Source organism: Equus caballus, chromosome 17, assembly GCF_041296265.1.
Source record: "Equus caballus isolate H_3958 breed thoroughbred chromosome 17, TB-T2T, whole genome shotgun sequence".
Lineage (NCBI taxonomy): Eukaryota > Metazoa > Chordata > Mammalia > Perissodactyla > Equidae > Equus > Equus caballus.
In genome coordinates this window covers 31,986,252-31,999,621 of record NC_091700.1, presented here as the reverse complement: position 1 = coordinate 31,999,621, position 13,370 = coordinate 31,986,252, and the positions used below count along the sequence as shown (strand labels likewise).

Sequence of the window (13,370 nt, the reverse complement as noted above, 5' to 3'; positions counted from 1 at the left end):
TTAGCTCCTCCTACGTTTTGATGTGTATACTGATTAAGGTAACTTTTCCCTTGGACAGGAGCACATGATCCAGAATGAGGTATCTATTTTAAGAAGAGTGAAGCATCCCAATATTGTTCTTCTGATCGAAGAGATGGATGTGCCAACTGAGCTGTATCTTGTCATGGAATTAGTAAAGGTATGTATTTTGGAAAAAAAGAAACCTGTACAAGACACCACACTTTTCTATATAATAGAGCTCTCTCCTTTGTTTCCTCCCTCCGGTATTCAGCCTCTCATTTCTGTTCGTTGGCAAAATGGTGAAGACTATTAACATTAGAATTATACTGCTGGAGTTCGAGTCCCAGCCTTAACCTAAATAGCTCCAAGACCTTGGATATACCTCTCTGTGCCTCAGTTCCCTCATATGTAAAATGAGAATAATAATAGCACCTACCTAGGAGTGTTATTCTGAGGATACGAGGGATGGCTTCCACCAGTCTGTGTGACACAGAAAGTATTAGATACCCATGATTGTTGTTCTTATCATTGTAGTAGAAATTGTTCACTTTTCCATTAATTACATCCAAACATATCACCTATTTTTATAAAAACAAACTTTAAAGTTTTAGTCACCAATGGAATTGGAAAAGGGCACAGTCTAATAATAATGTAAATATTCTACCACCTTTCAGTGAATGTTACAATCTCATCCTGTCATGTAAAATTTATGTTTTTATTCTATTAAATCATAGAATATTGTAATGGCCAAATATTGATAATGGTCGAATCTAGGTGAAAGGTGACCCACCCATTCCCTCTACTTCTATGTTTGACATTTTCACTAATTAGAAGCTTTGAAAAGTTGAATGTTTAATTTCATGAAGTTATACTTTCTCAAGCCTTTTCCATTATGTTAATCTAACTGAAGGTGTAAATAATGTCTACTTTAGTCGTAAAGTGTTGAAAATTAGTCACACCACCTTCTGCATCAACTGTGTGCACCATCAGTGAGATCCTGGGGCTCCAGGAACCGTGTTTGGAATCCTCGGCTGAGCTGGTGGCAGAAATCAGCTCTGTGGAATGTGGGGTTTCCTTTTGTAAATATTTAAGACCGAGAAAGCGTTTAATAAACAAATATGTTACTATATAGAAAAATATTCATTCTAGGGCCTTTAAACTTTCATTATTCAGAGTTGCTTTTTCAGATCTGTTGGCGTTGTTTTTACTTAGTGGTTATTCATATTTATAGATGAATTCTACGTTTTTCTACCTCAAGTTAGGATTTGTTTCTTTCAGAGGGGTCGTAACTTGTTGGTTTGTGGTAACACAAGGTTATTTTCACATTTGAGGATGAGGGAGATAAATATGTTAAATGGTTATTCCAACTAAGAAAGGTTGATTTCATTTATTCAGAAGATTGAGTCAATTTCAGCCATAACTGACTCTTCAGGTTAAGAGTCAATTTCATATTGACTCTTTATTACTAAATAAAGTTTGGTAATTACCAGCATTGTAAATTATACTTTCTCTAGCACCAAGGATAGTATTTTTACAGTGACTTTAATTTTTAGAGCAACAACTTCGAACCATTCTTGTTGCCTCTCTGTGTGCTGTTAAAAATTGATTAGCCCCCTGTTATTGGCTGAATTTTGGAGAGTGAAGACTAAATTAAATTTGAATGTGAGAAATAAAAGAGGCAAAGACTTAGGAGTTCAGAGCATACTTTGTGGGAAAACTTAGTCTGATTGTGAATCACATGCTTAGTCAGGTGACAACAGCTAAGTGCCAGTAGGGAGGTCTTCATTTTACTTAACAGCCTTTGCGAATTCTCTCTGGATGACCAAGATAACCTAACAAGGCCAGAGAGTGCCTACATAGCTCAGCAGTGGGACTCATGAATTGTACCCCTAGATAGTACTCTTAAATTTAGTGTGACCCAGGACTGCTGTGAGGCCAGGTCTAGAAGCATCCCAAGAAGTGAAGGGCAACCCAAGGCTTGACTTGAAAGCCTCCTGTTGTTACCAAAAGTTTAGTCTCTGATCCCACTGCCAATCCAAATAACAAGAACAGAGTCTTGTGAGAAAAAGGAAAGGCTTTACTTTGCCAGGCAGAAGGAGAAAAGCAAAGGGCCAGTGCCCCAAAAGTTGCTTGCTCCCTGTTAAGAAATGGGTAGGGTTTTTATTGGGGGTTTTAGGTAGGGGAGGGGGGCTGTGGCCTTCTTGATCAGCATTTTCCCAATGACTTGTGTCTGGGGCTCCTTCCAGCAGAGGAGACAAAGGATTTCTCAGATGAGTGTCCTTGGCTGTTTATCTCCATGGTGGAAGGTAGACTCTGACGTCAGGAAGCCGAGGAGTTGGGCCTGGGAAGCTTTGGTTTCTTGATATTCTTTGGATATTAGTTTCACTGTAAAAGAACTCTAAGGTCCTGGGATCAGCCACAACTTTAGTAGGAGCCCAGCGTGAGGCCATCTGGACTTTAACAGTTTGTAACTTCTATTTGGCTCTATAGCTCAGGGAGTCAGCAGTTAAAAAAACAAGCATTTACATATGAGCGTAACTAAAGAACCAGGGAACTGGAAATGTGTGCATTTAGTTTTAACCCATATATGCTGGGTTCACTGTAGGGGAACCAATATCAGGGCTGATAGTAGCTAAGAGCCAGTAACACTATAACATTCTCCCTGAGAAACTTAGCTAAAGTTGTGCTTCTCAAACCCTGAGTCCTGTGCTGTGCCAGAGTGCCTGAAGCTATGGAATAAACAAGGCCTGTATTCCAGGAAACAGTGAGGTAATAGTTATTAAGAGTGAAATTCCGTAATTATTGAGAAGAGGACTTTAGACTTCTGCCTGCAGAGGTGTTCACAGGCAGACCGCTTGTGTGTTCAGAGGAAGGCAGGCCTTGTGGAGCAGGTGGCCCTGCAGCCAGGCTCTAGGGGATCAACAGGAGTTAGAAAGACAAAGGGTGTAGAGGGGACATTCCAGGAAGGGGGCTCTCATGAGGACAGGTTTGGAGTGCAGAGTGATTTTGGCTTGTTTTGGTGACCAGGGAAGAAATATCCTACCTGGAGCATCAAGGTAGCTGGTCTGGGTAGTGGCAGGAGATGAGATTAGACAGTTGGAATGAAGGTTGAGGGCAGAACTTGGAAGCCATGGGAAAGAGACACTGATTTGTAGAAGAGAGAAAGAAGATATCCACATGCCACATGGGAAGGTAACAGTCAGTACACAGGACACTTTGGATAAAGAGCGCGAGAAAGCAGTGCAGGTTGTGAGGCCATGTGACAACAATCCAGGGGTGATACAGCAAGAACCTTCACTCAGCTGGTGGAGTGGGGTGGCCCCGAAGGCAGTGTATGAGGCGTGCCTTAAAGGAAAGACTGGTAGGGTTTGTTGACTGCTCCTCTGAGGATGAAGAAGAAATGAGATTATAGGAAGCCTGGAGCCTCGATAACTGGGACAGTGGTGGAGTCTTTGCAGGTCACTGTATAGAGCCCCACACACGTACTACTACATGGGGTGCTGTTCACATACACCACTGTGATAAGCCTGCCCCCTGGGGTGGCATGGAAACAACCTGAAAACCCACTTATAGCAGACTTGCCTGAGAGAGAAGCAGGAAGTTGAGAGAGAAAGTGTTCATTTTGAAAAAAAATATATGTGTTTAAACACTTTGGGGATTACTGAGGCTAATGGCCAGTGGGAGAAGCCACCCAAGTGGAGATTATACAGGGTAACAGAGGGCCAGGCCCAGCAGTGAGGTCTGAGTGTTGTCAGCTTAAGTGCCGTGTTGTGCTTTTGCTACTTAAAAAGAAACATTAAGTCCTTTACCACCGTAGATAACAGGCAAACACAACTGGCTACTGTGCTCTGCTGTTCGGTGCATTGTATGCGAGAATGATGCAAACATCGTTAGTACATCAGACCCAAGTTCTCTGAAAGGGTTTCAAATCCATGCAACTAAAATTGGAGCCTAAAATCATTCTGTTTCACCAGATAATAATAAATTAGCCGAGAAGAAGGGAAACAAAAGTTCAGATGAATAATGGTCCTAGAAAACTTTCTTTGAAATTTCTCCAGCCTCCTCCCTCTCTTTCTCTCTTATCTTTGGAATGACAGTTTCTGGTCCTTTTCTCTCTTCCTTACAAAGAAGCACTTTATTGAAAAAGAAAACACTGTGCGCACTCCAGGAGAGCTAACTCTGGAGAGTGGAGGCAACTGGCTGTGTGTGTGTCTTCATTTCACAAGGCAGCAGAACGTTTTGCTGAGGGGGCAGTTTGCAGTATTGCCTGTTTCTCATTTGGGGAGGTTTAGGATTATGAATTTGAACTTCCTCTGGCAGTTGGCATGAGGCGTGTAGCACGTGCCACCAGGACACCCAGGTGTCACAAGGCCTCTGCCCTGGAGACGCGACTCCACCCGTCTTCCCTGGCCGGGGCCTGTGGAAATGGCTGCCTGTCTGAGGGCAGAGCATCCTCATCCTGCTTTTTCCTTAGAGCTCTGGAGGAAATATCGCTGGCTTTCACAGTAGAGAGAGAAGTCACCATAAAGTCTCTGAGGCTTTGAGAGGGAAGTGGCAGGGAAATCCCCAGGCGCTCAAAGATCCTGCCTGTGTTCTTCATTTCCTTTGGAGTCTGTCAGTCGCCTCTCCAGGCGGCCCCATTGGACCATCTGTTATAATGTGCTGCTCCTCCTGCTGTTCTCTTCTTAGGGAGGAGACCTCTTTGATGCTATTACTTCCACTAACAAATACACTGAGCGAGACGCCAGTGGGATGCTGTACAACCTGGCCAGCGCCATCAAATACCTGCACAGCCTGAACATCGTCCACCGCGACATCAAGCCAGAGAACTTGCTGGTAAGAGGAGTTCCCACTTCAGGGCATCTGGAGTTCCAAGCACTCATGAGTGAATTTGAGTATTTCTCTTTTTTTCTTTTCTATTTGCTTTTCTTTCTTTTTTAGAAAGATTACCTTAAAGGCTAGCTTCCAGCTGGCCTTCAGTGACTAGCTGGAAACCAGTCTTTTAATTTGATCTATAAGGGTTACTGTGCCATTAGGAGCACTTGACTTACCAGCAAGGAAAAACCTGAGGCAGGGCTGGGAAGAGAGCTCAGGAAATCTGGGGCGGCTGTTAATACCTTGGGGTAGGCCAAGATAGATACAGCACTTTTATGTTAGAAAGTTTGTACTTGGAAAAAAAAAAAACAGGAAGCCCCTTTAGACTTTCTCTTAGTCTCCCAAATGTACATCCCAATAATATGATCTAAGCTAAGAGAATAAAGCAAAATGAGTTTTAAAGGCCCCAGCCCCTCAGCATAAAAATAATCATGATAAAGACTGATTTTAAAAATCAGAGGCATTCTTACCCCCTTTATGACAATTAGTTTGCTGTTCACAAACTTCATCTCTCTGGGGAAACAGTGCTAGTTCTGCAGGCAAGCCAGTGAGGATCCCCTCCAGGTCCAGTTGTTAAGGGGACAGTATTGGAAAGAACTGAAGAGACAGAGACCGGGCATCTGGGATGTGTCACTGGTGAACATGGGAGTAACATAATTTTCTGCCTATTCAAGCTGGAATTTTAATGAAATCTGTTCAATCTCCCCCACCCCCAAGATGCTAGTTCTTCTTTTACTTTCATTATCCAACCCCAAGTGTCATGTATTATGGGTAACTATTACTTTGTCCATCTCTTCAGAAATCTGGGAATTGAGGACTCTCTTTCTGAAGCAGTATTTCTCCAAGGGTGGTCCAGACTCCCTGCATCAGAATTACTCCCAGATGCCTGTTAAAAATGCAAATTTCTGAGCCTCCCTCCAGCCCTGCCAAATCAGAATCTGGTGACTGGTGACAGGGTGCAGGTCTACACTGCAGCCAGCTCCCCACATGGTCTGAATGAACACTCAAGTTTAAAATGAGATGAGCAACCCAGCTCCCAGCACCCAATAAAGTCTGAGATCCTCCGTTATGGAGCGCCACCTCCGTGTGCCCTGTGCTGAGGGCTTTATGCTCATCTCATTTAATCCTCACAACAACCATGTGGCGTAAGTTCTATTACTGGCCCATCTGAGAGGTAAGGAAACCTGGGTGTTTAGAAGTTAAAAGACCTGCTCAAGGCTGTAACAACTCAGAAAAGGAAGAGCCAAGATCTCACTCTCACTCTGCCCTGGTCCAAAGTCCAAGTTTTTAAACACTAGACTACAGAGAGCTGTGAATTAGGGAGAGAGCTTTATTGCGTGCGTGCATGCCCTGTGCCAGGTACTGTGCAGAGAACAGAGAGACATGCCTTCATGGAGCTGAAATTCAAGAAGGAAAAATAGCCATTCAAGAAATAAATACACGAGCAATTAGTTAGTTGCAATTATGTTAGTAATCTTGTAGCTGCTGGCTAATGAAGGCAGCTGAGGTCAAACAGAATTCTGATTTAATTGCCCCTCAAATTCCACATCTCCGAAGTAGCCTGAACATTCTCTTCTGCATAGTCGCCTCCATAAACTGCAGCCATTTTCTCTCGTCTGCGCTCATTATTCCTGTGTCCTGAATTATGCAGGATTGTCTCAGGGGAACAGACTTACAACTGGGCCTTTGTTTAAAATCTTCTCTAGCCTCCGAAAATTCAGTGACTGAAAATTAAAGTTTTATTTCCCTTCCCCTTTTTGCAGTTCAATTTTGTGTACCCATTGTTCACTTGCGTCTCACCAGAGCATTATGTGTTTCTGTAAATGCCATCAGTGATCACAGAGCAGTGTACTTTTACTAAAATTACAATTTGCAGGATACTTTGTAAGTATTGTGCTCTTTCAAACATTTTAAATTACCCAGAAAGAAAAAAGTTTTCTTTTTTCTTTCTTTCCTCATTTAAGAATATTAAATACACACCATTGTGGTCACTCATAATATAAGTTTAAAATATATATATGAAAAACTAAACTACTTCTACTTTGCTAGTATAGTAATTTCTTACTATAGGGAGTGTTAAGGGTCGATGAGTTTTGCGGGATAAATCTGTTATAGGATAAAATAGGAGAATAGAATAAGTTTAACAAAATTAGGGTGACACTGGTAATTGCACTGGAAACCTCTGTTAATTTCACATTCTGTTGACCTCTGTGTGGAAATGAGAGCACTGTCGTGGGAGGCACACATTCACATATCAGGATTTATAGTCAGACGGACGAAGTTCAAAACCAAGTGCTTTACTCTTCCACTGGCTTGTCTTGTGACCTTGAACAAGTTACTTAACTCCTCTGAGCCTCCTTTAAGGGGATTTTATGAAGATAAAGAGATAACATGTAACTATTAGTTACCTTCCTTTTTATTTCCCCTTGATTTGTAATAAAAATTAAATTATTCCTAAAAATAAAACTGTTTAACAATAATATTATGTGTTGTAAAAATCATCTCTCATCTTTTTTTGACATTGCTTTTAAAATTTTACGATTTTCCCATGCATGGATTTGCCATCTCGTGGCAAAACGTAGAGCTGCAGACTGTTTGAAAAGTGCTAGGATAGTTTGAATGTAAAGATTTTGAATCCATTTTCTTACTACGGAGAAACTTACCAAATAAATAAAAAGGCCTCATGCATGCTTTGCATTATTGTTTTATTAAGAGACCTCAAAAAACCCTATGAAGTGTTACGCTGCTGATGAGATTTTTGCTGTTCAAGTGTTAATGTTTGTTATAACTAGCAAAGGATTATTTATAAATGTCTAATTCAGGTATAGATTTCACTTTATTGTAGTATCATTGCATATACAGAACTTTTAGAACTTTGTCTTTTTAATTCTTATAGAACAATATAAAAATATTGTAACTTGTCTTTAAGGATCTATATTGATCATAGGAATGATTTATTTAAGCCTAAGTAGTTGGTCAGGTCAAAGCATTTTAATGAGAAAATATGATTTGATTTACAGTGATGTTTCCAGCCACATTGTAGGTGAAAACTGGGACCTGACCCAACAAAAATACTTCTTATAATTTTATTACTGTGTCATTACTAAGATTTTTTTCACAAGGTAATCATATCAGTGACTTTATATGTGTGTGTGTGTGGGGGGGGGCTGTTTGCTTTGTCAGACCTGGTGCTTAATGGTCCATATGGACAAGTGACAGGTGAATGAGAGGGTGGATGAGATGACAGAGTGAATGAGTGATACTTCTTCACAGAATAGAGGACAGACCCAATGCGACACGTCCAAGCCATTTCTCAATTCATCTGTTACATTGAAGACTCACGTTGATCTCAGTCTAAACTTCACTGGGTGGGCAGAGAAAGTACAGTGGGACCATTGTGTGTGCGTGTATGTGTCTGTGCCGTGATAGTTTATGACTAAAAGGAACCTTTTGCTTTTTTCAAAAAAAAAAAAAAACTAAGATCAACTGCCTTCAGTTCACATAAGTCACCACTAGATGGCAAGCTTATACCCTTGGCAGCAAAGATCATCAGGGGCAGCCTGTGTTTCTTCCAAGGAGCTGAGAGGGACTTTTATTTATATATTTTTTTAATTAATTTATTTTTTTAATTGAAGTATAGTTGACATACAATATTGTATTGATTTCAGCTTAAAACATGGTTCAACATTTATATACATTACAAAATGATCACCCTGCTAAGATTAGTAACCATCTGTCATCATACAAAGCTATCACAATATTATTGACTGTATTCCTTATGCTGTACGTTCCATCCCCATGACTTGTTTATTTCATGACTGGAAGTTTGTACCTCTTATCCCTTCACCTATTTCGCCCTTCTCCCCACCACCTACCCCTCAGGCAACCACCAATTTGTTCTCTGTATCTATGTCTGTTTGTTTTCTTTTGTTTGTTCATTTGTTTTGTTTTTTTAGATTCCACATATAAGTGAAATAATACTGTATTCTTTATTGTTCTGACTTATTTCACTTATCATAATACCCTCTAGATCCATCCATGTTGTCACAAATGGTAGGATTTCATTCTTTTTTATGGCTAATATTCCATTGTCTATATATACCACATCTTCTTTATCCATTCATCTGTTGATGGACACTTAGGTTGCTTCCATATCTTGGTTATTGTAATCAATGCTGCAATGAACATGCAGTGCTGATATCTTTTCAAATAAGTGTTTTTGTTTTCTTCAGATAAATAAATACCCAGAAGTAGAATTGCTAGATCATATGGTAGTTCTAGTTTTAATTTTTTGAAGACCCTCTATACTATTTTCTATAGTGGTTGCACCAATTTGCAATCCCACCAACAGTGCACAAGGTTTCCTTTTTCTCCACATCTTTGCCAACACTTGTTATTTGTTGTTTTTTTCATAATAGCCATTCTGACAGGTATGAGGTGATATCTCACTGTGGTTTTGATTTATATTTCCCTGATGATTAGTGATATTGAGCATCTTTTCATGTGTCTGGTAGCTGTCTGTATGTCTTCTTTGGAAAAATGTCTATTTAGGTCCTCTGCCCATTTTTTAATCAGATTATTTGGTTTTTTTATATTGAGTTGTATGAGTTCTTTGTATATTTTGGATATTAACCCCTTATCAGATATATCATTTGCAGATATCTTCCCCCACTCAATAGGTTGCCTTTTCGTTTTGTTGATGGTTTCCCCACTGTGCTTTTTAGTTTGCTGTAGCTTCATTTGTTTATTTTTGCTTTTGTTGCCCTTGCCTGAGGAGACATATCCAAAAAAATATTGCTAAAACGAATGTCAAAGAGTTTAATATCTGTGTTTTCTTCTAGAAGTTTTATGGTCTCAGGTCTTTCATTTAAGTCTTGAATCCATTTTGAGTTTATTTTTGTATATGGTGTAAGAAAGCGGTTCAGTTCCATTCTGTCCAGTTTTCCCAACACCATTTATTAAAGAGACTGTCTTTTCCCCATTGTGTATTCTTACCTCCTTTGTCATAGATTAATTGACCATATAGGTGTGGATTTATTTCTGGGCTGAGAGGGTCTTTTAAAATATATACACAGATGCCACTTCTTTAGGAAAATTAAAGTCTTTACTGGCAAAAATATAACTTACTTCACTAGTTTTATTAGATTCCAGAAATAAGCACAGTAATTTTCTTGAAATATAAAAGTTTATGTTCAGAAGCCTTTTTCCTTCCCAGCTCCCTAATACTCTCTGGGAGAAAGCAGTTTCTAAGAGAAACTGCCTGTCTTGGTCAGAAATTTTTCTTTAGAAACTCTGTGTCTAGGTATTTGTGCCTGCTTCTAGCTGCCCATCAAAATGGCATGTGTAGCTCCTGATCCGCAGTTTCATTAAGTGGATTGTGTCTAGTAATAAGCTATCCTGTTTTCCCTAAGTGATGACCATAGGTTGTGCTTCAGCTTTTCTTAGTTTCCAGTTCAAGCCAACACCAACCTCAAAAGATAATGAATTTCCTTCTGCCTTAATCCCATGACTCATAATGCCAAAATAAATCTATTTTGTGATAGGATAGCTAACTACACTGGTAGACAAGGCAAGTGCCCCAGACAGAGTATATCTAGACTTCATAGACAAAAACATAGTTGAGTGGATTTGTAGTCAGTCCACTGTACTATGAACTTGAGCCACCAGAGTGTTGATTAATGGATTGGGGATCACCCAAAGGAAGGGAGCCAGGGATCTCACAGGAGTCTGTTACTAGCTCCACTCTAATCAGCACTACTAGTGACTTGAAATGAAGATGTATTCTACCAAATGACAGAATTGACATCCAAAAATATCTTTGGCTCTATAAAGGTCTAAAATCAGTTAAGATAAAATTTAACAAGAGATAAAAATAAATCCCTGTGGACTAAGTGGTTTTGGTGTAGTTGTTTTATTAATCATTGTGGAAAAACAGAAATGGGAAAACTTGGCCTTACGGGGTCAAAAGACTGTTAGTTGACCGTAAGTTCAGTGTGAGCCTCAGTGTGACGTGACTGCTAAAAATACCAAGACTCCTCCTTAGACTTCTTTCACTGAAAGACTATCGCCGTCAAGAGAGTCCTCCACCTTGCTTATATAACCACATCACCCCTCTGGTGAGGGACCTGAATACATCATGTCAGGGGCCTTAAGTTGAGCCCACAGAAGGGGTGGAGAAAGTGGAGCATAGTAGCTCTCAGTGAATATGGCTGCTAAATGGAAGATGGGAAAATGTTTTTCTGCCATATTGGAGAGCACTGAACTCAAACTAAAGAGAAGGCATTAAGGGGCGAGAGATTTGAGACTGACGTAAGATAAAACTTTCTAACAATTATACCTGTTTCAGAATTAAATGGCCTTTATTACAGGTAGATTGTGGTCCTTGAAAATGTTCAAGCAGAAACTGAATGATTGTTTTTCGTAGGTGTTTAGAAAAAAAATCTGCTCTCTGAATTTGGATAAAAGTTGAGGGAAAACAGAAGAAAAACAACATTTCTCCAAACATTATTTAATACAATAATGTGCCAGTTACTCTGCTAAGCATTTACTGAGGGCCCTTCCCCAAGGATCTGTGATTCCAACACAGAAAAGACATGAAGTAAGAGAGGAGGATGTCCCTTTGGTTTGTCTACATCTGTCTGCTCTACTACTCATCCCTTCTGTCATTAAGAACTTAAATAATATCGTTTATTTCATTAAAAATGACATGGCCTGAGGCTGGCCTGATGGCATAGTGGTTAAGTTTGCATGTTGCACTTCAGCAGCCTGGGGTTCACAGATTCGGATCCCCAGCATGGACCTACACACCGCTCATCAAGCTATTTTGTGGTGGTGTCCCACATACAAAATAGAAGAAGATTGCCACAAATGTTAGCTCAGGGCCAATCTTCCTCACGAAAAATAATAATAATAATAATGACATTGCTTTATTGGGCTATCAAAGATAAATAATAATAATAGTAATGTACATTGTTGGCAAAGTTATGAGGAGACCAATCATCTTATATGTATTGGTGGAAGAGTAACTAGATAGAACCTTTCTGAAAGGTAATTTGGTAACATATAACTGAAGCCCTAAATAACATATGTACCCTGTGACCAAGTAATTCTACTTCTAGAAATGTAACCTAAAGAAAAAAACAGATATGTATACATATATAGGGATGTTCATCTCAGGGTTTTTTAGTATGAAAAAAATATATAGAAACAACTTATCTCAGGGCACTGAGCAGTTAAATAATGGCATGATGGGGAGACAGGAGGGCATAGTGGTTAGAATCATGGACTTAGCTATACTGAGCTTAAGTTCTAGCTCTGCCTCTTGTTAGCTGTGTAACATTGGGCAGGTTACTTAACATCTCTGAAGCTCAATTTTCTCATCTGTAAAATATCAATAAGATTACTTAATAGGATTGTTGTGAAGATCAAATGGGACAGTGATTGTGAAGTTTCAACACAATGCCTGGTACATCCCATCTTCTCAATAAATGGCAGTCGTGGTAGTTGTTGGGATTATCAATATGGTGCATCCATACAATGGAAATCCAGCAGCCACTGAAAATCATGATGTAGATATGTGCTTATCCAACTGGGAAAACATTCAGGATATATTGTCCAGTGGAAAAAGAAAAGCAGGAAAGAGAGAGAAAGCAAGCTCTGGAAGTCCATCCCCCAAAATGTTAACAATGGTTATTTCTAGGTGTCAAGATTATAGGTGAGTTTAATTCCTTTCCCAGTGTTATTATCTGTCTTTTCTAATTTTCATACAATGACATATTGGATATTACTTGTGTGATGAAAATGTAATACAATTTTTTTAAATGGCAATGATTTTGAGTTCCCACAGTTTTAGCAAAATCCTAGGATATACAGTTGCTCACAGAATCTGGAATGTGCATGTTTCTTGTCTCTCACTGCAGCTGCATAGAACTCCTTTTTAGATAGTTTCGTGACTGTTTTAAGGTGAGGATGAGAATCAGGTTTCTGAGAGCTTCCAGTCACTTCTCCATCTTTCCAGATATCTCTCGTGGAATACTTTGAAAAGCTGTTTCATTTTTTCCTCTAATGCTGTTATCCCTCTTCTGGATTCTATGCAACTTTCGTTGTTTCACTTACCTTTTTATTTCATAAAGATTTTACATGTGGGTATAAAATGGGTTTGGTTTTCTTAAGAATTAATTTTTTTTCCAGGAGGTTTAATTCTAAAGTATGTGGACCATGAAGTGCATTTTGTAAAATAATTCCCTGCACAAATGTTGTTATACTTCATGTCTTAAAGGTTAAAGATTTAAATTTAATCTATTTTCCTCAGAAAGCATCGTAAAGGCCATATACCATGGCTGGAGGAAAATCAATATCTTTTTAGAGGGATACCATATTTGTTAAAAAGTAAATTAACTTTTTTTCATGGCTTTGTCGATTTCATGCCTTTTTTGTTCAATTCTATTTGGTGAAATAATTTTCAGTACCTACTGTGCTCCTCTGTGAAAAATATT

General features: G+C 39.3%; 1 protein-coding gene across 12 annotated transcripts in view; it reads left to right on the top strand.

The window, feature by feature from the left end:
- The window catches only part of DCLK1 (doublecortin like kinase 1), a 324,115-nt gene that overhangs the window by 269,968 nt on the left and 40,777 nt on the right, over positions 1–13,370 (top strand). For all 12 annotated transcript variants that reach the window (XM_070239519.1, XM_023621506.2, XM_023621510.2 and 9 more), the window contains 2 exons: positions 59–178; positions 4,690–4,836. In XM_070239519.1, the coding sequence (XP_070095620.1) occupies positions 59–178; positions 4,690–4,836 (267 nt within the window). The remainder of the gene's footprint in view (positions 1–58; positions 179–4,689; positions 4,837–13,370) is intronic.